The 23,261-nt window shown below is 26.5% G+C and overlaps 3 protein-coding genes and 1 long non-coding RNA gene across 11 annotated transcripts; 1 reads left to right on the top strand and 3 right to left on the bottom strand.

Moving 5' to 3' along the window:
* Nucleotides 1-33: 33 nt before the first annotated feature.
* Nucleotides 34-4,060, bottom strand: Lac (septate junction protein lachesin). The gene is made up of 6 exons (XM_003695161.4): nucleotides 3,757-4,060; nucleotides 3,187-3,428; nucleotides 2,841-3,097; nucleotides 2,365-2,768; nucleotides 1,792-1,912; nucleotides 34-1,686 (listed from the first exon to the last, which is right to left on the bottom strand). The coding sequence occupies exons 1-6, from the start codon at nucleotides 3,800-3,802 to the stop codon at nucleotides 1,665-1,667; spliced, it is 1,092 nt and encodes a 363-aa protein (XP_003695209.1). The 5' UTR covers nucleotides 3,803-4,060; the 3' UTR covers nucleotides 34-1,664.
* A 757-nt stretch (nucleotides 4,061-4,817) lies between these two features.
* On the bottom strand, nucleotides 4,818-5,781 carry LOC147657731 (uncharacterized). Its single transcript, XR_015291957.1, has 3 exons — nucleotides 5,621-5,781; nucleotides 5,371-5,491; nucleotides 4,818-5,219 (listed from the first exon to the last, which is right to left on the bottom strand). It is a non-coding gene; the product is annotated as an uncharacterized LOC147657731 (long non-coding RNA).
* On the top strand, nucleotides 5,737-15,657 carry LOC100866390 (anoctamin-4). 6 transcript variants are annotated; one of them, XM_086907767.1, is made up of 11 exons: nucleotides 5,737-7,286; nucleotides 7,848-8,184; nucleotides 8,962-9,109; nucleotides 10,192-10,474; nucleotides 10,613-10,758; nucleotides 10,818-11,063; nucleotides 11,188-11,387; nucleotides 11,461-11,598; nucleotides 11,662-11,879; nucleotides 11,940-13,167; nucleotides 15,541-15,657. In XM_086907767.1, the coding sequence occupies exons 1-11, from the start codon at nucleotides 7,248-7,250 to the stop codon at nucleotides 15,549-15,551; spliced, it is 2,994 nt and encodes a 997-aa protein (XP_086763893.1). In that variant the 5' UTR covers nucleotides 5,737-7,247; the 3' UTR covers nucleotides 15,552-15,657. The 6 variants fall into 6 exon arrangements, with proteins under 6 accessions (XP_086763893.1, XP_086763892.1, XP_086763888.1 ...); XM_086907766.1 differs by lacking the exon at nucleotides 15,541-15,657 and adding an exon at nucleotides 15,041-15,468; XM_086907762.1 differs by lacking the exon at nucleotides 15,541-15,657 and having other exon boundaries at nucleotides 11,940-14,086.
* Sos (Son of sevenless) lies at nucleotides 13,982-22,791 on the bottom strand. Of its 3 annotated transcripts, none has more exons than XM_086907759.1 (22): nucleotides 22,431-22,756; nucleotides 22,199-22,370; nucleotides 21,888-22,106; nucleotides 20,795-21,058; nucleotides 20,633-20,716; nucleotides 20,410-20,490; nucleotides 20,162-20,311; nucleotides 19,885-20,093; nucleotides 19,635-19,818; nucleotides 19,304-19,550; nucleotides 18,981-19,205; nucleotides 18,535-18,898; nucleotides 18,254-18,446; nucleotides 17,944-18,180; nucleotides 17,716-17,871; nucleotides 17,466-17,648; nucleotides 17,276-17,393; nucleotides 16,911-17,200; nucleotides 16,615-16,840; nucleotides 16,163-16,485; nucleotides 15,810-16,065; nucleotides 13,982-15,656 (listed from the first exon to the last, which is right to left on the bottom strand). In XM_086907759.1, exons 3-22 carry the CDS (start codon nucleotides 21,993-21,995, stop codon nucleotides 15,565-15,567), a joined length of 3,990 nt encoding a protein of 1,329 aa, XP_086763885.1. In that variant the 5' UTR covers nucleotides 21,996-22,106; nucleotides 22,199-22,370; nucleotides 22,431-22,756; the 3' UTR covers nucleotides 13,982-15,564. The 3 variants fall into 3 exon arrangements, with proteins under 3 accessions (XP_086763885.1, XP_086763886.1, XP_031773391.1); XM_031917531.2 differs by adding an exon at nucleotides 21,683-21,748 and having other exon boundaries at nucleotides 13,989-15,656; nucleotides 22,199-22,756; XM_086907760.1 differs by having other exon boundaries at nucleotides 16,163-16,467; nucleotides 22,199-22,791.
* Between the last annotated feature and the right edge of the window lie 470 nt (nucleotides 22,792-23,261).

The following is a 23,261-nucleotide window of genomic DNA, read 5'->3' on the forward strand; positions in this document are numbered from 1 at the left end:
CATAAAGCAGCAGGTAATAATGTAAAAAAAAAATTTTTGTACGCAATTTTCGTTTATTAAAATTCATATTAGCCTAGAAGTAAATATAAAATTGCAAACTCGTAAAAAGGTCATAAAAAATCTTACTTATTCGAGATTCTACGTTTCTCAGCACTTATTATATGTGAAAGGTAAGAGAAAAAACAGGAAACATTCATTTGTATTAATATTATGGTATACATAGTGCAATTAGAATTACAAAATTATTTATTTTCTTAACGCATAATTAGAAATAAAAAAACTTCCTATTATATTCAAATATTTGTATAATTAAATTTATTCAATATTGTTTCTTTATTAATGAACGAAAATATTAAAAATTAATTTTTTTAATGAAGCTATTTTATAACATTTCTTGTTATTTCTCGTTACCTTTCATATTACGTCCCGGACGTATAAAGTAATTTGCCGCGATATAAGTATCGATATGTCTTTCCAGCCTACAGGACATTACAAATATTCTTTTAAGTTTGTTCCAAAAATGATCCCTGTTATGAGTATGCGGTCTTTTTATGCGTTCGTTAACATAATAAAAAATATTCTGGTATTAATTGTTATAAATAATTTCATCTACAATATACAATCTTTCATCTAATTCTAGAACAAATTTTACATGCTTTATCACGATCAAGATACAGTAACATGTATATTAATTTTTCTTTCTTTTTGCCAAACATTATATAACAAGGCAACTATAGAGTATTGTTATTTCGAATTCCTCTAAACAGGACATTAACAAGTATTTAACACATCCAAGATCAAGGATCTATAATATCATTTAGTTAAAAAATTTTCTAATTATCATTTAAAGTTATTGAGTTGGAAAGATCAATTATAAAATAAAATATAAATAGATAAAAAAAAAATGTATTTAAATGTAATTAAAAAAAAAAAAAATGAAAAAAAAAAAGTATATATTGACTTAGATCGAGTAAAGAATTGTATAAAAATTATTACAATGATGTGAAAATAGCAGAGCTTTATATATGACTCTTTCAAAAAATATCATAAATCTTACTTATTTATCTTATTTTGAAATATATTTTATCTCAATATCATAATATTTAATTTTTTTTATATTATTATATTATTATTATATTATTATTATTATAAATATAAAAAAATTATTCATTAGAAGTTTTATTAAAATATATTAATCTCGAATGTGTTAAATTGTATGAACATATTTTCGAATTCCTACTACAAACTATGTTAAAGGCTGATATATTCATAACATTATTATCAATCACTTCTTTGTGTTTATCAGTTGTACTGACATATGAAAAAGGACTAATATAATCTATAAATTTTAAACTATTAATAATATCATTACTTTTTTTTCACTATGTATCACTATATATTTTTCTGGAATGTTAGTTTGTACCTTGCCAACATTTATTATATTGTTGGCCCCTAAAACTTGTATTATATTCGCTAATAATGATTCAATTTCATTTGTAAATAACTACAAAAATAATCATCTAATAAAAGTTAAAAACAAATTAGGCTCCTAAAGATATTAGTAATATTTCTAATGTGTATTAAGAATAGTGAACCATAGTACTATCAGCAACCATTTTGATAAGTTGCATTGACTTGCTGCCGCCCATTGAAGTCCAGGATAATTAATATTTGGCGTGGATATTTCTGTAAATTTACATTCATAAATAATACAAAATGAATTTATATTATATTATATTATACTGGAACAGCAAAAATTTCTATACAGAAGCAGAACAAAAAACAACATACCTTAGAATAATTGTAATAAATAAAACTAAGACTACCAAAGATCCTGAAGAAACTTGTGTTACTCCAGTCCCATAATAAAGAGCTTGGCCACATGCTGGTGGACACACAGGGACAGTAGTTTCTGCGCAAAAAAAAAAAAAAAAAGAAAATCTAAAACATGCTAACTACTAAACTCAATAAATAAATGCACTGAAAATCAAATTATTAATTATTATGCAAAATAAATAAATAAAATTTATTAATAAATAGGGATATTAATATTAATAAATAGATAAATATTATTATTACATTAACATGCACAATCTATAACATATATATACATATTTATGGATTCTACAATTTTATATATAGCTATAATTAAAATTAAGAAAATGAAATTAATACTTTATTAAAGATAAATAATTATTATAATTTATAAATAAATGTAAATATATATATATTATATATATATAATTATTTTCAATAATTATTATTATTATAAATTATAATAATAATATATAATAATAAATTATAATAATATATATATATAAACAAAGAGAAAAAGAGAATGTGTGCGCGCATTAAAGTACATACCAAATAATTCAACTTTCGTTTCTGCAGTTCCTAATTTATTAGCAGCTCTGCATACATATTCTCCATACTGTCTTTTTTCAATTGTGATCACTCTAATTGTTGTATCTGTATATTGATCTGCAGTTGCAAAATGTGATATGCTATAATGCTGATTATTCGATAGTTGAATATCATCCTTCAACCAAACAATAGCTGGTGGAGGATAAGCTTCTACATGACATTCTAAATCCATGTCATATTGTAAAGCTTGACCAAGTCTTGGTCTAGGTGCAGTGATCACAGGTGCAAATTCAACTTCTACATTAATATTTCGTCTAGCTCCACGTCCTACTCCATTTTCAGCTACACAATAATATGTTCCACGATCTTCTTTACGAATTGTAGAAATTTTCAATGTATTACCACTATAATATTTTGGTTTGTTTAAAAAAAATTAGTACAAAGATAAAAGAAATTAACAAAAAATAATTATTTACCGGTAAATTGATCCTCCAGTTGGTAAAATTGCATTGTTTTCTCTTCTCCATGAAATTCTAGGTGTGGGAAAACCACCAGCATAACATTCAAGTTGCACTGGTTGTCCCTCAGTAACAACTAAAGACCTAGTTGAATTATCACTTATAATAGGTGGTCTACGAACTTGCAGTTCCACATTTGCAGATACATAATTATTCAAAGATATTAAAATTTTGCATTGATAAAATCCAGCATCAGTCTCTTGTATATCTTTTATCTAAAATATGCATTACATTATTACTTAAATTTTACAATCAGCTATAATTATTAAAAATATTATATGTATTAAGCTTAATATTAAATTACCTGTAATATAAAGGTAGATAAAGCATCATCATATCTAAGGGCAAATCTAGTATCTCTTATAATTAAGGAGCTACCATGTGAAAGAGGTAGTTGATCATTAGCTATATTTTTATTAATTTTTGTCCATACAACTGGAAATTCAGGAGCATATTGAACTGAACAACGAAATTCAACAGTATCACCAATATCTTTAATTTGCTCTTGTGAAATATATGATATTGTTGGTGTACGTTGACTATTAACTGAAAAATACAATAATGTTTCTGTTTAAAAACATTATTCTAATTATATCAAGCAATATTGTATATTGTATATTAATTAATAATAATAATTACATTATACTAATTCCAAAAAAAAAAAAAAAAGAAATATAACAGACAATGCATAACTTGCATAATTGCACAAATTATATTATATTGGTTATATACAAAAAAATATTCTGTAAACATTAGGTTTCACATAAAGATTATTGATATTTCAATCGATTAAATAATTTCTAGTGAACAAATTTAAGAATATAATATTTATGTTATATACGTAAAATAATATATACAAATAAATATCTTTTACCTGTATATAAAAGAGTCAATATGAAAAAAGTATGAAGAGTCTTCATTGTGACACACCCCTGATGCTATGATGTTCTTATAACTTGAATAATCTTTTAGATTATTCTTTAAGTTTCTGATTATTAATTAATTTTTTTATCAATATTATATTCACGTCTTAATTTACATTAACAATGTTGACAACATTACATATCGTTCTTATTATTGTTAAACGACGCTACTAAATACTAATCAAAAGGAAAAGGTACTCACAGGACAGGTGTCTTTTGATCGAAAATAAATATGGCGAATGACGCTACATTTCTAATCAAATAAAATACTGCAAGTCAAAATATAAGATGTGTGATATAAATAAAAACATTAATTTTTCTATTTTTTAAATAATTCTTTCAATATTTTATTTTGTTTCTTTATGTATAATTTTTTATTTTTAAATTAATAATTTTAATGAAGTTAATAAATATGCAATTGATTTACTATGTTCATTCAAAAATTTCCAACGTAGTTATAGGAAATGTACAAGAAATGTAAAATAAATTCAATAACAAATTCAATAAATTGCATTTATTATTCTTATAAAAAAATAAGATTATAAATAACTTTATTAAAAAAAATTGTTAAATGAAAATTATAAAAAAAAGATTTTATTCTCATTTACATTAAAAATAATAATATAATAAAAAGTATTTATAATCATGATTATTAATCGCACAAAAAATAAATTTTAACAATAATTAATGTAAATATTTATATATTCTCTAAATATACTTCTTTCATTACTTTTATTGTTATAAAATTGTAAAGGTGAATAGGTATGTCAAACAAATTACATAACAATTACAGCAAAATGTCAAAGTAATGTACAGTTAACAGACAGTTTTCCTATTGATTACTTTTTACTAAGCTAGATACAAAGACTATTATTTAAAGTCTATTTAAAGTCTATTTCTATATTATTTAAAAAAAAATATATATATATATATAATCATATATCACTAGGTCAACATATTGTTAGGATATTATAATTTAGGACAATGATATTTTGGTAATAAAGAAATTGAATTAATCCGAAAAAAATACATCTTTTAATTATTAGTTTAACATTTTATAAATTTTCCATTTTATAATTATTTATATAATTATTTTTACATGAAAAATGTATGATATAAAAATAGTAGATATTCTATATTCTAAAAGATAAAAAAATAAAAAACTTTTCATAACATAATTATTAGAAAAAATTATAACTAAGCATAATAATAAGAAAAAGCACTATTCGTTATATATAGCAAAGTTCATTATTCTTAAGTGTCGATGTGCGTGTGAACTTATGCTCATCTTTCTGTTGGTATTTCAAGTTCATAAAAGAACCACATCGTAATACGTAACATATGTTGTGCTTATTCAGTAACCATAGAGATTCGAAAACCTCATTGTCCCGTGTATTTCTCTTATATTGCATACCTGCAGGGTTAAAATCTTTGATGATCTTTTACGTGTGACATGCCATGTCGTTCATACGTAAACGCAAACTAATATATGTCATGCAACGTATAGAATATAAGTTGAATATTATGTGTTAATATGTATGTGTGAACATTATATTTGTACTTACATAATATAAATAATATATCGTATAAATGGAAAGATATTCAATCCAAAATGATTTAAAAAATTATATCTTGTAAAAGTCCATTAGGTATTAAGAAATATAATACATTAATGTGATTACAAATCTATGAGAAACATTCATTGTCATTCGTTACATTTGTAAATAAAATTACGTATACTAAATTGTATAAAATTACGTATATATATATATATATATATATAGTTTGAACGTAAAAGAATATTGAAATACGAACCATGCTTGCGATATATGTCCTGTTCATGCAAAGGCATGTATATAGTTAGTATTCGTAAATAACATACGCATGATCATGTGTGCAACATATAAGTATCATCCTACCACGAGGAGGTCAGTATGTGTCACAGTATTGCGGTGGAAGCTACCGGCATCATCTGACTAACACAAACATCGTTTAAAAGTTAAGAATATTTTAGAATTTTGAAAAAAGTGACAAAAATATAAACATTATTATGATTATAATTAAAAATCAAAAAAAAAAACACAATTGATTACAATTATTATCTAGTGATTATGGACAGTATTAATAGCTTTTAACATTTCTACCTATGAAGAAATAGTTTGTATATATAAAAGTGATTAATTTTTAAAGAAATTACAAGTAAACAATAATCGAAAAAAAAACCAAAGATTATAAAATGTGTGTTATCGTGTTAATTAATTTATAGATATGATTTATGTTTTTTCGATTTTCATGCTGTGAATTAACGTCAATTTTTTCTCAATAATTGTCAATTACTTGTTAGAATTATTGTTCTCCAATAATGAGATGTATATTGTGTAAATGCATAAGACAATGATATATCAACGATTAAAATTATAAATTATTAATGATTGAAATTATTAATCAAGACTTACTAAGAATTACAAAAGACAATGAAATTATATAAATAATTAACAATTAAATTAACAATAAAACAGAAATTAAATAAAAAAGAAATATATAATATATAATAAAATGTTCTGATTAAAAACATACGACGAAGTACCTACAAATGCATGAACAAAATACATTTTGAAATATCAATTATAGAGGTCGTGATTATCTGAAGATATCATGTCGCGCAACGAATTTATGGATCTACCTTGAAGATCAAATATGAAAAACTGGAATATTTATATTTTTTCTGATAGGCTAAAAACATTAAAATATTTTCGGATTAGAAAAGGTGATAATCATAAAATAGCAGGCTATTTCATTCATAATTGAAAAAGAGAGGTAAATCAAGGCTAAACGACAGTCTCGACAACTATGATCGATTTCCATTTATTCGACAACGATCAGATGTGATTATCATGAGTTGTACATATAAATGTCGATTGAATCGGAATCTAACTTTTCATCGATTTATCGCTTTCTATCGATACATTATCGATCGATCAGCAAGTGAAATAAAATTATAAGTTAAAAAAACATTTATTGATCAATATGGTTGCATTTAATTTCATAATAGTTAATCTTTCTAAGAAAGAATTTTCGGTTCTGATATAATATTACATATAACAATTCAGTAAGTTTCTTGTTTGTTCAATCTGTAATTTGCAATCTGTAATCGCCAATGAAAATATTTATAAAATTATTATCATTCAATATTAATAATATGATTCTATAAAAAGTTGTGGCATTTTGATATTTTCATGTGTTACATTTTAACGTGTTATAAATTAATATCATTCAAATGAAAAAATTGAATTTGCTCTTAGTTAAAAAAGATAGCATTCTGTTATTTGGATATACAGAATGACAACATTGATCAAGATTGTCGCGAAATGTGCATTTTTTTTTAAATATCATCGATGACAGAGAACTTTTTGGTATTATTTATTAAATTTAATTGAACGCAATGGATAATAGTGAACTTCAAGTCGAAGATGAAACACAGGTATCGTATTTCTATATTCTCTTTTTTGTTTATTTTTTTCTTTTTATTTTCTCATTAATAAATTTTATGATCTATTTTACGATCTACACATAAAAGATCTATATGAACTTTTAATGATATTATTATATGAATAAAAACAATGAATATTTTAAAAATTGCATCGTTATTTTATCTTGATCTAATCAATGAATCTTTCGAATAAAATGTATGTAAATAATCGATCACCAAACTAGTCACGTATTGTTCTATAATATGCTATGCAATACAAATGATATTTACGTGATAAATGTTTCTATGAATAAATATCTCGTATCATTAAATAAATTATTAGTAGTAGTACATAATAATAATTAGGTAATATGAATAATATATTAATGTACATAACTAATCGAAGACGTTACTAACAAAATAACTATCGAAAAATAATAAAACATTATTAATTCTAATTTTTTTATTAAAAAACAAACAAATAATTTAATAATATAATAAATCATTTATTAATTTAATAAATAATATAATATATATTGAATAAAATATAATTAATAAAAATTATTTGTTTAGAATAATCACAGTAGACGGCAAAGTTTGTCTACTAGCAATACAATTATTACCGAATCAAGCTCAAATGAATCTCAAACGAATGTGAATGCAACAGGAACGAGGAATTCGCCATCGAAAGCATCATCAACTAGTTCTTCACCCCAAAAAACGACAACCTCAATAATATCAAATTCTCCTACTATAAACAAAAATATAAAAATTGGAAATAACAAAGAAATGATATACGAAATGAATAAAAATGGTATTCAATCAAATGAATCGCCAAAAGTTAACAAGAAATTATCTAGAACCAATATTTATTCATCGGGAACAAATTTGACTGCTCGGGACGCTTTTGGTAGGATTCAAATAAATTTTTTGATTTTTTTCTTTTTCTTTTCTTCTATTTCTTTTTTCTTTAACTTTTTTTATTTAAATTATTTGAGATATAAAAGTTTTTTAATTTTTTTGTTTTCTATTTATATTTAAAAAATGTATAAAGAACATTCAAATTAATTAAGAACTTGAAAAGAATTCAATATATAATAATCGGAATAAGTATTTGCAATTACACATTGGCCTTATAGTTGAAATAGGCCTAAGTCAATAAACTACGATCAATATATATATGAATGTCAGTGTGTCACGAATAATAGATATGAATAATGTATCCGTAACTTCATCGCAACCGTAAAGACTTTATGAATATCGGACCATTGTCAAACCAACACGTGTCTCCTATTATTATCTTCCTTTTTGATTTTATATAACATGAAACTTTTGATGATGATTACTATACCCTTTATATTACTTTAAAATTTATATGACATACGCGATATTGAGCATACATTTTTTATACGATCTGAATCTTCAAGGTCAAAGGATGTTGATTAGTTTTATTTAATTAATTTAAGTTATTTTTGAGTTATAATTAACAGATTAAAATTTCATACAACAGATGCTGATAACTTCATTTATACGTTCAAAAGCACTTTGGAAAAATAATATTTTTACAAAGTTTGTTTATCTTGTATATGGCAATTATTTAAAGAATGATTATTTTAGTTACAGATAATATTAATATATTGAATTTTCAAGTTTTAAATTAGTTTGAAGATGTTTTTATCCTTCATAGGTCCTAAACTTACAGTACCAACGACACCAGAAGATACACCACCATTACCAGGAACACCGATATTTTCTAATGATGTACCAAGAGATTCTTTGTTACAAAAGGATTCATCTTCAGAAACGGAAATAGATACTGAAACACTTTATTTCCGGTTTGTAATGACATTAGTTCGTAATCAATTAATTTTTTTTAACTAATTTTCTCTGATTTATTTTGATTAATTTGATTTTATTTTTTTTTCTCATAAAAATGTAAACTCAAAATTAAATTAATTAATTTTATTGATGATTAGAATTTTAATTCTGACATTTTATTGTTGTGTTGTAATTTTAATATTTTAATTAATAGTTTAAAAAAAAAAATAACAGTATGTATAACAGGCAAAAATAATATAGTTAGTCAAGAATATTCTTATCAAGGAAATTATTATTAGAAAATAATATATGTATATGTGACATTACAAAACCCACGACGTATAAAAAAAGTTTATATAATTAATTTTCTTATTGCGTGACCAGCGAATTAGATTATTGCGATTTTATGTCTTAATATGTTTACCTGATTCCTTTCGTTCGTGTCTAATTTAATTTTAGATTTAACGATATTATGTGCTATCTATTTTCTTTATTATTAGATTATTTTGAAAGAATCCTAATATATATTTAATAATCTCATTTCTTAAAGAAATTATTTGTTCTACTAAATAATTTTAAAATAAAATTAAACAACATTTAAGTAATTATAATTCAAATTATATAGAAATGATATTTAAAAATCTTTAACAATCTTGAAAAATCTTAAATAAATGATTTTAAAATGATCTTAAATCAGAAAAATAAAATAAAGAAATAAAAGAAATAAAATAGAAATAATCTTTATACAATTTTAAAAATGTCCTGAAAAAGCTTAAAACAACTTGGAAATGAAATGATTGAAATAATTTTATGATAAATAAATATGAAATAAATTTATAGAATTAACTTTAAAATCATTTTAAATAATCTTAAAATAATTTATATTATTTTAAAATAATAAATTACTTAGTTTATAATTTCCTTGATAAGAATATTTAGTTAAATTAATTAGTTTATAAATAATGCAATTTTTCAAATAATCTTTTAGGAAGAAATATTTCTTGATTAATAACAATTAATATAAATTTTAATTATTATAAGTTATTAGATATGATATAATAATACATTATATATATATATATATATATATTACTTGCAGAGACGGTCGTAGACGCATTGATATGGTTTTGGTATATCACGAAGAAAATAATGGAGTAATGACTGAATTAGAAGCACGTCGAAAGGAGCAAAGACGTGTTTTTCAACAGAATTTATTAAAAGAAGGTTTGCAATTAGAATTAGAACCAAAAGAAAATTCTTTCGACGGAAAAACTTACTTCTTAAAGTTGCACATTCCATGGAAAATTAAGGTTCAATATGCTGAAGTAATGAATTTGAAATTACCCACCAAAAGATTTATCACTATATCTGTTAAAGCTTGGGTAAGATTATGAAATTTTTCAAAATTTAATTACTTATATTTATATCAATGTAGTTTTCTAATTTATAATGTCCTTTAAAGGAAATTTTTATCTTTTAATGAATAATTTTAATATTTATTCATATTATTTTGTTATTAGCAAAGCAATGAAGATGTAAAAGAAAGTCCGAAATTTTGGGAAAGATGGATACAATGGATAAAAGAAATACATACCTGGGATACGAAGAAGTATCCGGAAGAACCTAGTTTTTATGATAGCATTGATTCTGGCGATCGAGAAGAAAGGTAAAAATGTAAAATATTAATTAAATATTTATTTACTTATATATATTATACTGTTATAGATTTGTAGTAAAAGATAGAGATACAGCTTATACTCCTGCTCAAAGATCTTTAATAGTAATGCAAATTTTATTAAGAGCACGATACGATGAAAATCACGAAAAGGCAGGTATCCGAAGACTTTTAGCAGATGGTACTTATCTTGATTGTTATTCTCTGCACGAGGGTCCGTATAACAAACCTGGATTAAATGGTGAAAATTTAGATAGACACTTATTATATTTAATATGGGCTAGACCTTCGCAATGGTAATTTTATCACTCATTTTTTTAGTTTATTTAATTATATTATGAATGTTAATATTACGAATATAAGTAATTATATTTTATTAAATAATTTTTATATATTTCTATCTTTACTATTTCTTTCTAGGTACAAAAGACAACCTCTATGGTTAATCAGACGATATTTTGGAGAAAAAGTAGCTCTTTATTTTGCATGGTTAGGATTTTACACAAAATGTTTATATGCACCAGCAATTGTTGGCCTTTTATGTTTTATGTATGGCGTAGGAAGTATGGATGGACCAGACAATGTACCGAGTAAAGAAATATGTGATTATAATATAGCAGGTATTTTTATTTTATACAATTTTAATTTTATTTCATAATTTCTCATTTTACTAACAAAAATCATTTCTCTTAGGAAATATTACTTTATGTCCTGTCTGCGATAAAGCATGTAGCTATCAAAGACTCGGCGAATCCTGCTTATTTTCAAAATTAACTTATTTATTCGATAATCCTGCTACTGTCTTCTTTGCTATTTTTATGTCATTTTGGGGTATGCTATTAATACATAATTTAATATCATAAAGAATATTTTTTATTTTTTTTAATGTTTTAGCCACAACATTTCTTGAATTATGGAAACGAAGACAAGCTGTAATAATTTGGGAATGGGATCTTCAAAATGTTGAAAGCGAAGAAGAGCCTCGACCTGAATTTGAAACTACAGTAAAAACATTTCGAATAAATCCTGTGACTAGAGAAAGAGAACCTTATTTACCAGTATGGTCTAAGGCTTTACGTTCTTGTGCCACGGGTTCTATAGTATTTTTTATGGTAATTATATATCTCGTGATATTTATTGCAATAAATTTTAAATAATAAATTTATATTTAGATATGCGTTGTTTTGGGTGCTGTACTGGGAACTATTATTTCTCGAATATCGTTAGTATCCGTATTTTATGAAGGTGGAGGTCCATTTTTACAAAAGCATGCAAAGATTTTCACTTCTATGACTGCTGCCCTTATTAATTTAGTGATTATTATGATCCTTACACGAGTGTATCATCGTTTAGCACGATGGATGGTGAACATGGAAAATCCTAGAACACAGACTGAATACGAATCCAGTTTTACATTCAAGATATTTTTGTTCGAATTTGTCAATTTCTATTCATCTCTCATTTATATAGCCTTCTTTAAAGGGAGGTTTTATGTTCATCCTGGAGATGCTGATGCAAGAGCTACAGAATTTTCTCGTATAAAAACGGACGTGTGCGATCCAGCTGGATGTTTGTCGGAACTTTGTATACAACTTGCTATTATAATGGTAGGCAAGCAATGTTTCAATAATTTTGTAGAAATATTATCACCAAAAATGTGGAATTGGTGGCGTAAAAGAAATCATATTGCTGCTACGAAAGATCATGGCAGACCGTATACTTACTGGGAGAAAGATTATCAGTTGCAAGATCCTGGAAGACTGGCACTCTTTGATGAATATTTGGAAATGATTTTACAATATGGATTTGTGACTTTGTTCGTCGCTGCATTCCCGTTAGCGCCATTGTTTGCGTTATTAAACAATATAGCTGAAATACGACTAGATGCATATAAAATGGTAAAAGAAGCGAGAAGACCATTAGCAGAAAGAGTACAAGATATAGGAGCTTGGTACGGTATATTACGTGGAGTAACTTACGTTGCTGTAGTATCGAATGCATTCGTTATTGCATACACGTCAGATTTCATCCCTCGTAGCGTATATGCTATCGTTTACTCACCCACGGAGGATTTAGTGGGTTACATTGATAGTTCTCTATCAGAATTTAATACATCAGATTATCGAGATGACATGAAAAGCGATATGGATACTAATCATCCGGAAACTTGTCAATACAGAGGTTACAGAAATGGACCGGACCATGCTAACGATCCATATGGACTAAGCCCGCAATATTGGCATGTTTTCGCAGCTCGTTTAGCCTTCGTTGTTGTTTTTGAACATATTGTTTTCGCTTTAACTGGCATAATGAGTTATGTAATACCAGCCGTGCCTCGTTCTTTGGCAACCCAACTTCAACGAGAACGTTTACTTGCTCAAGAGGCTAAGTATGAAAAAGGTATAAAAAGTAGAGAAGATGATGATGATATTTTATCGATGCTTAGAGAAGCAGGTAGCATTGGAAGAGCTGCAGGTGGTGGTAGAGGTAGCTGGGCAAGACGCTTTAGTAAATTAAGCGATGGCTTAGATGCCCATGTTGATATAGCTTCCAGACACAATAGAAACAGTGACGGTTCGACTGTGTGGGAGGTAACATGATTTTAAAATAGATTCATAGATATATAGATTATATTATTTTCTTGAGATACTTAAAAAATATTTTTTAAATGCCTCGCTTATTTGTACAAAAACTACTTACTTATATCGTTATATAAATAATATTTACGATAGCAAAATCCTATATAAATATCGGAATAACAAGTACAAATAAATAGAACATTAATTGTGATATTTTAAAAAATTGCATAAAATATGCGAACAAGAAACAAAAAACAATCAAATTAATATGTGATGTTGTAATAAATGCCAAACGTATATCAATACTTTTCAAAGATATATCAAAGATATATATGATTTTCAAAGAAAATCATTTTAAAAATTTTTAACATTTGACTAAATGTGTGACTTATATAATACTTTCAGTATTAATATATACGTAATTAAAAAAATCTCTTTTATAATTGAATATGATATTCTATTTTCTATAATTATATTTCTATAAAATAATTTTTAAATCACAATATTACATAATAGAAGAACGAAAGTACTGATTAATAAAAAATATAAATGATAGCCGAATTGTATTTCTATTGCTTGTTATCATTTAGCTGTTAAATATTTAATAATGTGAAGGACAAAGGATTTTCTCAAAATTTACACAATATACTCTTTATTGTACATAATTTCAATATTTCATTCTCCATTTTATGCTTGACATTATTACAATAATTACTATAGAATATATTTATAATAATATACATGTACATATTTACTTTTTTTTTGCTATTGATTCACGATTTATATGTATAATTCTATATGCATATTGGCATATAATTCATTCCATACTGCACTTTCTTGCGTCTTCTGCTTCCTTTTTAAAATCTAAAAGTGTATCACAGTTGTGTTGAGGGATAGATAGGGATCTTTTTTTTTTACTTTTTTCTTGTTTTAAAGAAAAGGAGACCATTCGGATGACTGAAATCGATACATAGTCCATTCAGTCAGATCTCCGGATCTGACGGACACATGAACTTAAAATTTATTAGCCATAATTCTAGTAAACGAATGCGATGAAATGTATCCTACATTCCTCAATCTGTTTATATAATATGCAATATTTATCCTATTTATACAATCATCTACACCTTTTTCAAAAATATATTGTTATAGGCGTTTAAATGGCAAATCATAAAAATGTAATTCATCATTTCATAATTTTAAAAATGAGAAAGAATCTTCATGTTTTCTTATTTGCTTTTTTTATTCTAAATTTTCTACGAATAAAATCATTTGTAGCGATCCATCTTATAATAACATATATTCTTGTAATATTATTGCTTTTGTGCTAAATTTACATTTTTTTGGGCATTTCGTAGAAAAAAGTGTATATATACACACACATACACGTGTATACGCATGCATACGTGTGATAAAGTTATTTATTAGGTAAAATATTTTTTTTTAAATAAATGTTTTCGCCCCTATATTATTGCAGAAATAATTTTGGTTATTCTTTGCTTATTTTTATCAGTATGTGTATTAGAACTAACATGCATTATATTGCGATATATGATTCAGATATGCAAAATTATCAAAGCAATTCTCTTCTGTTAATTTATAAAAATATTTTGTAGATTTGAACAACAGAGATTGATATATATATATATATATTTTTTTTTTAGTTAGGAAAACTGTACAAATTTCATTTTTAGATATCTTTCAAAGATGAATGGCTTCAACTTAGTTTATTCAATCGAACAGGATATAAAGCCTTATATTTACTATATAGTCACTATATAGTCATTTGGTAAAAAAACCTCTAAAAATATACTATATGCGATAAAACATTCTATATCCTTTCGAAAAATAAACTTTCAATAAAAATATGTCATATGTTAAAAAGACAAATTGTAAAAAGGAATGTAACAGCATCTCATCACGTACAAGCTATATCACGATAAAATTTTCGTTGAATTGCTCTCTCGCATCAATGCATTTACCAATTATGCTTCAAATATTTGGCTAAAAAATTGTGGTAAATACATTAATATGGAACTTTAAATGCATTCCTATGAAATTTTCTTGTAAAAATGTTACGTAAACAGTATGAATTTGTAAAATATACTATACAAGCAAAATATCCGACTTGACTAATCCTTCTGAGTGGACTAAATCTCGATTTCTAAATTCCAAAAGATGCGATTTAATTTAGGTAAGAGGTAGGAAGATGTAACACTTAACTAGATCCAGGAGGAGCATTGAAATTAAACATGGTAGTTGGTGGACGTCCCGGCAATGGTTTTGGCGGTAGTCTTGGTGTTACCGATCCTGAAATTCATTATAAATATTGTAAAAAAATTATAATGAAACAATTATATGCAAGGTATATTTGAAAAATTTAATATTAAAGTATAAAATTTAAGATATAAGTCGTATAAAGATTTTCATGAGAAAATTCTTAATATAATCTAATATTTTTACCATTAGGTTGCGTAGGTGGAAGTTTTGTAGGACTGGGCCCATTGAAAGACATATGCCTTCGTGGATGAACAGTACTCGAACACGTGTTCTCCAACGTCGAATTCCGCCTAGCGAGTAGCGCTGAACAATTTGGATTTAACGTTGTAGGAAGGCGAGGTGGTAACATCACCGGAGGTAAATCTTTTCGTGGCGGTAATGGTGGTGGAGACGTACCATCTCGTGGAGGAAGTATTGGTGCATTTGGAGCTTGTCTCGCCTATATATCCAAAAATAAATGATACAAAACATGTTATAATATAAAGTATATAATTTAAACAAAAAATAAATTAAAAGAACTTTTTTTAATAATTTACCTGTTGCGGTGATTCACTAATAGAACTTTCTCGTTTCCTATGAGATCTTGGTGGCAAAGGAGGCGGAGGTTGAATAGGAGGTATGTGGCTAGGAGAAGGAGGAGGTGGCATAGCAGCACTAGGACTTCCACTTGATGATGGCATACCAGTTAAAGCTCCCATTACACCTATTGTACCGGAATTAAAGCCAAAATGATTCTGTGGTTGATGATGCGGAACTGGCAAATGACCAGGTGATCCTAACTGTGGACTGCTACCTGGTGAGCTGATCGAAAGTCCCGACATACTGAGAGGACCTGGTGAACCTGGAGGTTGAGCTGTACCTGTATTAATAGTAACATACATCTACTATCTACCTAAGCATACTACATAACAAAATAAAAATAATTTTATTTAAAAGAAATAAAATTTGTAAAAAGCGCATGCTAAATTCAGTATCATGGCATACGAACCTCCTAGTAGTACAGGTGCAAAGACAGTGTGGTCCCCTACATGAGAAACTATAATATGTGAAGTATGTGGAGGAGTTTCTGGTAATTCTGGTGGTGGAGCTTCCGGAGGAGGATCGTGTAATCTTACACTTGAAGCTACAGCTTGCAATGGAGCTGGTAATTTGCCGCTTAAACTTCTAGCTTTAATGCCTGGTGATTTTAAATTTAAGTCCGGCCATTTACGAGACTATAAAAACAATAATTAGTATAGATGATATTATTATATGCTGTACTCTAACAATTTAAAAAGAACTTACGACTCTAGGAGGTTGTCTACAACCTCTGGGTTCTACTTCTAAACTTTTATTATACAAATAATTGCTTATATCAGCTTCTTTCATATTAGGATCAAAAGGTGATAAATTCTCAATAAAATGTCTTATTCTAGGCTCCACTAAAAGACAATACGGCTGATTTTGATACTGCTGAATTTCTCCAGTTATTTCTGCTACTTTTCGCCGTTTACTAAAATTTATAAGTTCTGGACTTCCTCGTAGATAATCCGGATTACCTTCTTCAATGTGTAAGATGTTGGTCAGGTACATGCCTATAAAAATTTATTTATAAAAATTTAATCAAATTAAAAAAATTTAACAATTAGATTTTATTCCTCATTATTTACCAAAAAATGGTACACAAGGTGGATTAATAGATCGTAATTTTTCTTGATATTTTCTAAAATGACCATTATTTAGTTCTCGAGCTTCTTCGAGAGCTTTTTCCAATCGTGCTGGTATTTGCTATAAATATAATAAAATTTATTTACTTCTTATGTATTAAAATTAATTAAAAATTTTAACATAAGAACATACTTGAAATGTAAATTTTAACCTAAAAACGGATGCAGATCCCATTGCGCTAACAATTGCTAATACACCATTAAAGTTATTAAGATCTTGAAGCACCATCATAATTTCAATTGCTCGCGATACAATTGCGACTCTCTCTTCTAAATTTTCAGTTTCTACTATTGTTTTTTCCAGCCACCGTGTAAACTATAAAAATTAAAAATTAATTAAATTTTTTTTAAATTTAAAATATGTAAGATGAAATATTACATACATTTGTTGTGTGCTTTATCATTTTTAGTAAATTAGGTGATGTTTTCTCTTTATCTTTCTTAGTCCATACTGATCCAACTAATTCTGAAGGTTTTACAGTTCTATACAACTCAAACTCTAGTAAAGTTAATTGTCTTGCTAATTCAATTGGATGTAACTATAATAATTAAAAAGTGATTTATTTTTCTACATAGTATAAATAATATTAATTATATTTATAATATATTACCGTTAATATTCCCCATTCTTCTTCAGGAACTTTTAAATGCCACTCAATAGGTGGTGGAGATCGTTCAAAGCTAAACGTAATAGGTCGTTGTTCTGAAGGTTCACATTTTCTTTGCACAATTTTTATTACTGAATCTACCCATTTTCTCATTGATTTTCCACTTACTGTGTCTAAAAATGATTGTAATCTTTCTAAGAGATTTCTATCGCGTTCGAAATCATAAAAATGATGATCAACCTGATATAAAAAATATTTAAATAAATATTATAAAATTATAATAATTTAAAATAACTATATTAAAATTACAAACCCAATGTCTTAAAACATTTAAAACTCTGAATTGAACAGGTTGACAAAATTCTTTTCTATATCTTTTCCAATCTTCCCTAACAGTTGTTTTACAACCAGAAGATTTTTCTTCCTCACCATAAACTAATGATGGATCCGGTATATCGAATCTTTCTATTAATAAAGTCAATAGTTCCTGTGGTGAGCAAAAACTCCTACAAAAAGAGAATAAAAATTTGTAAAAAATTAATTTAATAATAAAATTTAATAAAATGTTATATAAATTTTAAAATATTTATGTACCTATAAGTAGTAAGGAATGTTCGTACAAAAGCTGGATCAGCATATATATGATAAGTTAATCTTTCTACCAATTTAACCAAAGTTGCGCCTTTAATTAATAGTACACCTCCATTTTCTCTCGCTTCTAAAACAATATTTTCTGAACTATCCTGTTCGGCAAATTTGTATAAATGTGGTGGAGGTAACTTTAAAGGATGTTTCCTTTCCTCATCTAAAAGGATACTGTCCAAAGTTCTTTCTAACATACTCTTTGTATTCAACATTACAAGATCCGCCATCCAACTATTTTTATCTTCGACGGATTTGGCAACAAGAATAACATTAGGGTGGTCCCTTGGTGCAATTTCAAAGGCATTTTTTAATTCTGAAAAATAATTATATATATTTTATTATTAAATATAAAATTAAAATTTAAAAAATATTGAGATTATAATAATATTTTTTACCTTCAGTATCCTCTCTATCAATAATATCCACTTTTCTAATAAAAAATCTTTCTTTTAAGCGCAGTTCACCTTGGTGAGCTGGATGACCCACCACACCAACAGCTGCAACGGTAACGCTAACCCTTTTACCACCACTTGGTTTACAAAGAACTAACAAACCATCGAAAAGAAGCGCTCTTCGTTCTGTTAGTCTTCTTCCATTACTTACTTTTCCCAACATGTCCTCTATATAAAAAATATATAGAAAATATACTGTTATTAATTTATATAATTTATACAAATAATAAAAAAATAATAATTATATATATATATATTTTTCATACCACGTATAAATTCATTACAAGATTGTCCAACATCTCTTTGATCCCAACCATCAACAGTTTTTTGTAATTCACTAGTTTTTTCTAATGCTGCTTGCCTTCTTGCTCTACTCTGCATTCGTAAACCTGTATCTTTTTTTGGAAGACTCGCTGTAGATTGTAATAATTCCATTTGAAGTGGACTTAAAAGACCTTGTACTTGTTCCAATGTTTCACCATCTTCTATATTTGGTGTACGTTTCTGTAATACCTAAATAATAAAAAATATTATTCAATTATTAGAATAATATATATAATAATATATAACTATAAAATTATTTTTTATAAAATATACCTTTATATAATGAAAATACAAAAAACAATGCCATACTGGTTGTAATAAAAGTTTTGGCAAATAATATTTGACAGCTTCTTTAAAACCATGTCCTGCTGCTCTTAATGCAGCATTAGCTTCAGGTCTCGATAATAAATTCGTTAAAACTTCTCGACAAGCCGGACTATTAATATCTTTTGCATATCTAATATTAAAATTTGCATTAATAATTTTAACCGATTATATTATTAATTAATAATTCTATACATACTTTATATAAACATCAAATTCTGCTGCTTCTGCTAATTCTTCAAAACATGAGCCAACTGTAGGTGTTTGTTTTTCTTCTGTAATTTCCATTATATCTTCTAAACTACCAAGTAATGTTACAGTAACTTCATAAATATCCATAATATTACTAAAAAGTATTTCAATTTCAGATTTATCTTGTGCTAATTTTGCAATTTCTTCCCGAAATACCTATTTAAAAAAGAGAGAACATTATTTTTCATTTAGTTTAAATTTTTTTACTAAATCAATTATTTTACCTTAATTATCATATGAAGTTCACGTAAATAATGACGTTCATCATGTATAAGATCCCGAACAGATTCTTCATAAGTTTGTGAAACAACTGCACCTAAACCACTTTGTGGACCTTCTGCATAATCATCTTGATAAAATAAGTCCATTAATACCTATTAAGAAATAATTAATTATTTATCAATTGTAATGTAATTATTGATACATTTAATACAAAAATGGCATAAATATGCTTTTTAAAAATTAACATTACCATATCAGCACACATTGCAACCCTTATATCTTCACAAGATATCTCCACATGACGTATGTTCTTGACATAATTTCCAGCTAACTGAAGAGAAAATAGTCTTAAAGATTTTCAGGAGTTAATGTTAATAAGCAATATTAATAAACAATAAAAAATATAAGAGCTTGAGACATTATTAATAGAAATAAAATATTGACAAAAATAATTAATGATAGCCTTTACCAACCTTCAAAATATCTGCAGAAATATATTCCAAAACTCCTACCACAAAAAGACTAACTTGTAAATCAATTTTTTGTTGTAATACTTCCTGTTAATATAAAAATAAAAAACTATATTTGTGAATATATAAAAATATGCATAAAATAAATTTAGTATATTTTATTACTTTTTGTAATAATTGATGGATTTTGTCAACTGGAAGAACTAATGGTGATTTCTTTTTTCCCTTTTCCAAGGCATCTCTTGCATCTCTGAGTGCCCATCTATCAATAGGTGTGGGAAATGTACGTCTTACTCTTTCTTCCACATCTTGAGGTGTATGCGGTGGAGGATGACCACACAGCATTCCCAACAGCCTTAAGATTAAACTCTCAACATAGTCTAAGGCATCTTGTCGTGCTTCAAGACTAGGATGTACTTGCTCTAATACCTATTTTACATTAATTATCTATTATTATAATAGTTATCATATAGAAGAAAAAGATTATTTAGAAGATTTAAAAAAAACAAACATATTATCCATGATTTAAAATTGTTACCTTTTTAGTCATACTTATTTACTATAATTATTGACATAAAGGATATTGTGTATGCAATATTGTTTATAATTAAATCATATTCATTTAATAATTAATTTTAGGATACATGGATATTATTGTTATTCAAGTTATTTAATTATTTAAAATAAAATATTTAATAATTATATCCATATTTAATCATTATCATTTTTTTAATAATTAAACAATACTCTAAATATCATTGAATTATATTTTTAAGAATATATGTGGAAGAATAATCATTGAGAAGATAATTAAAATAGATACATAAAATACTTAATATGATAATTAATGATTTGAAAAAAATCTTCTTTCTCAAATAAATTTTTCATTAATAACTTACTTCTCATATAAAAAAAAAATAATTAGTATATTAAATAACAGTATCCTTTATTCAAGATACAGATACAAACTGTTTTTAACAAAGTTGTATTACAAGAACATGCAGTGGTTAATTTCCAAAATATTTATTTCGTATGACGTATATGAAACATAACATTTAGATGAATCCCAGAATCGAATATTATTGTTACGCTCTTGGGACACAACAAGCTTGGTGGAACCTGAAAGGGCACAAAATACTCGCATGCATATCGCGCAACAATGACAATAGAACGAATCGACGAAAGCTTATCGAGGGCATCGAAGCATAGTGAGACAGAATCATTATAAATTTCGTATTATAAGATTCGAAGAGAATACCTTGCGTAGGGAGTTGACAAATACTCCCTTCCACTTGGCGATGTTCTCTTCTTTCTGAAAGTCGTAGCCTGACGGCTCGCCTACCACTGACGCCGGCGACGAAAACATCTCCACTGTCACGTCCCCGGACGTGTGTGGATCCAGCGACCGGCGGTAATTCGGCCCGCCACCGCCAGATGTCTACAATTTTCTCGCAAGTGGTTACTCCAATACACGTTTCTACAAATACAAGATCCAAGCCTAACCTCATATTTCATGCATATAAGGCAGAGATCAACAATTGTGCCCAACCAATAGAACTAAAACAATACCTTTCTTCCTTTTTTTTTTTTTCTAAGAATTCCAATTTTGTTTCTTGATTTTATAATTATTCCATGTTTTCTAATGCCATTAATCCGACCTTTTTAGGGCGTGGTTGGCAAAAGTTTTTAGAAGTAAAGAAAATTCCAACTTCGTTTTCGGGACCCTAGGGTTTTCCAGGACCTTTGACAACACTACCACGTTTTTATATATTCGTTTCTTTTTTTAAAAACAATCACGCACCTGATAGAATGTTAGCACTATAAAGAATAAAATACACTCCGGAGAGTTCCCGAATTTTACAAACAGCAACATTTTGTCGGGAATCACAAAAACTTGACAGAGACGTCTGTCTGTCCGTCAGTCCGTTTCTCAAGGCACAGACATCTCTGAATAATGCGACAACTAAGCTACTCGATAAAACTTCTCTAAGATTTGTACAATTATATCACTTATTAAATACATCTCCGAGGCTAACCCGAGAAATTTCGAGTTATACCGTTTATACATTTTATGCGATATTTTCACTTGAATTTTTGTCAGAACTTAGTATGAATACCACTACTATCAAAGAAGACCATTGCGCGACTCGCATCGATCGATAACTGCGATAATACTGTCTTTAGCGAGATTTGCGATTTCGAGATATTTCACTATTATAATATCGATCTTGACAATGAAAAATTTTTGAAATCTATATAGCAGATTTTTACAAAAAGTCTATTTAATTTATATAATAGTCTAAAACTTTTTACAATCTATACACATTTTGAATTTTTATAATTATTCTAAAAATAAATTTATATAATTTTTGAAATTATAATTATTTTAAAAAATGAATTGTAAAAGTTGTTAATATTGACGAAACATTAATCTAATAATGCATATTATTATACTACAAAAATTACAAAATTTAAAATATAAATTATAAATTTAAAATAAAAATGATATTTAAATAACAATAATATTTTAATTATTTTTTAAATTATTTTTAAATTATTTTTTAGCTACATTAATTATTAATAATATTAATAATATATAACAAGAGTTTATAATAAGAATATTGTATATATT

Source organism: Apis florea, unplaced genomic scaffold, assembly GCF_048593485.1.
Source record: "Apis florea isolate Af1SG1 unplaced genomic scaffold, ASM4859348v1 contig_2897_pilon, whole genome shotgun sequence".
NCBI lineage: Eukaryota > Metazoa > Arthropoda > Insecta > Hymenoptera > Apidae > Apis > Apis florea.

Bases quoted from the DNA above. Each gene is read 5' to 3' on its own strand.
- Lac (XM_003695161.4), bottom strand. From the start codon at position 3,802: ATGAAGACTCTTCATACTTTTTTCATATTGACTCTTTTATATACAG. The intron at 2,769-2,840 runs GTAAATAATTAT...AAAATATTATAG, and splicing joins ACTGGAGGATCAATTTACCG to TGGTAATACATTGAAAATTT. The intron at 1,687-1,791 runs GTATGTTGTTTT...GTAAATTTACAG, and splicing joins TTTATTACAATTATTCTAAG to AAATATCCACGCCAAATATT.
- LOC100866390 (XM_086907762.1), top strand. From the start codon at position 7,248: ATGGATAATAGTGAACTTCAAGTCGAAGATGAAACACAG. The intron at 8,185-8,961 runs GTAGGATTCAAA...TATCCTTCATAG, and splicing joins GACTGCTCGGGACGCTTTTG to GTCCTAAACTTACAGTACCA. The intron at 11,599-11,661 runs GTATGCTATTAA...TTAATGTTTTAG, and splicing joins TATTTTTATGTCATTTTGGG to CCACAACATTTCTTGAATTA.
- Sos (XM_031917531.2), bottom strand. From the start codon at position 21,995: ATGTTTTCGTCGCCGGCGTCAGTGGTAGGCGAGCCGTCAGGCTACGAC. The intron at 19,819-19,884 runs GTATGTATAGAA...TTTTAATATTAG, and splicing joins GAATTTGATGTTTATATAAA to ATATGCAAAAGATATTAATA. The intron at 17,201-17,275 runs GTAAATAATGAG...AAATTTTTATAG, and splicing joins ACCTTGTGTACCATTTTTTG to GCATGTACCTGACCAACATC.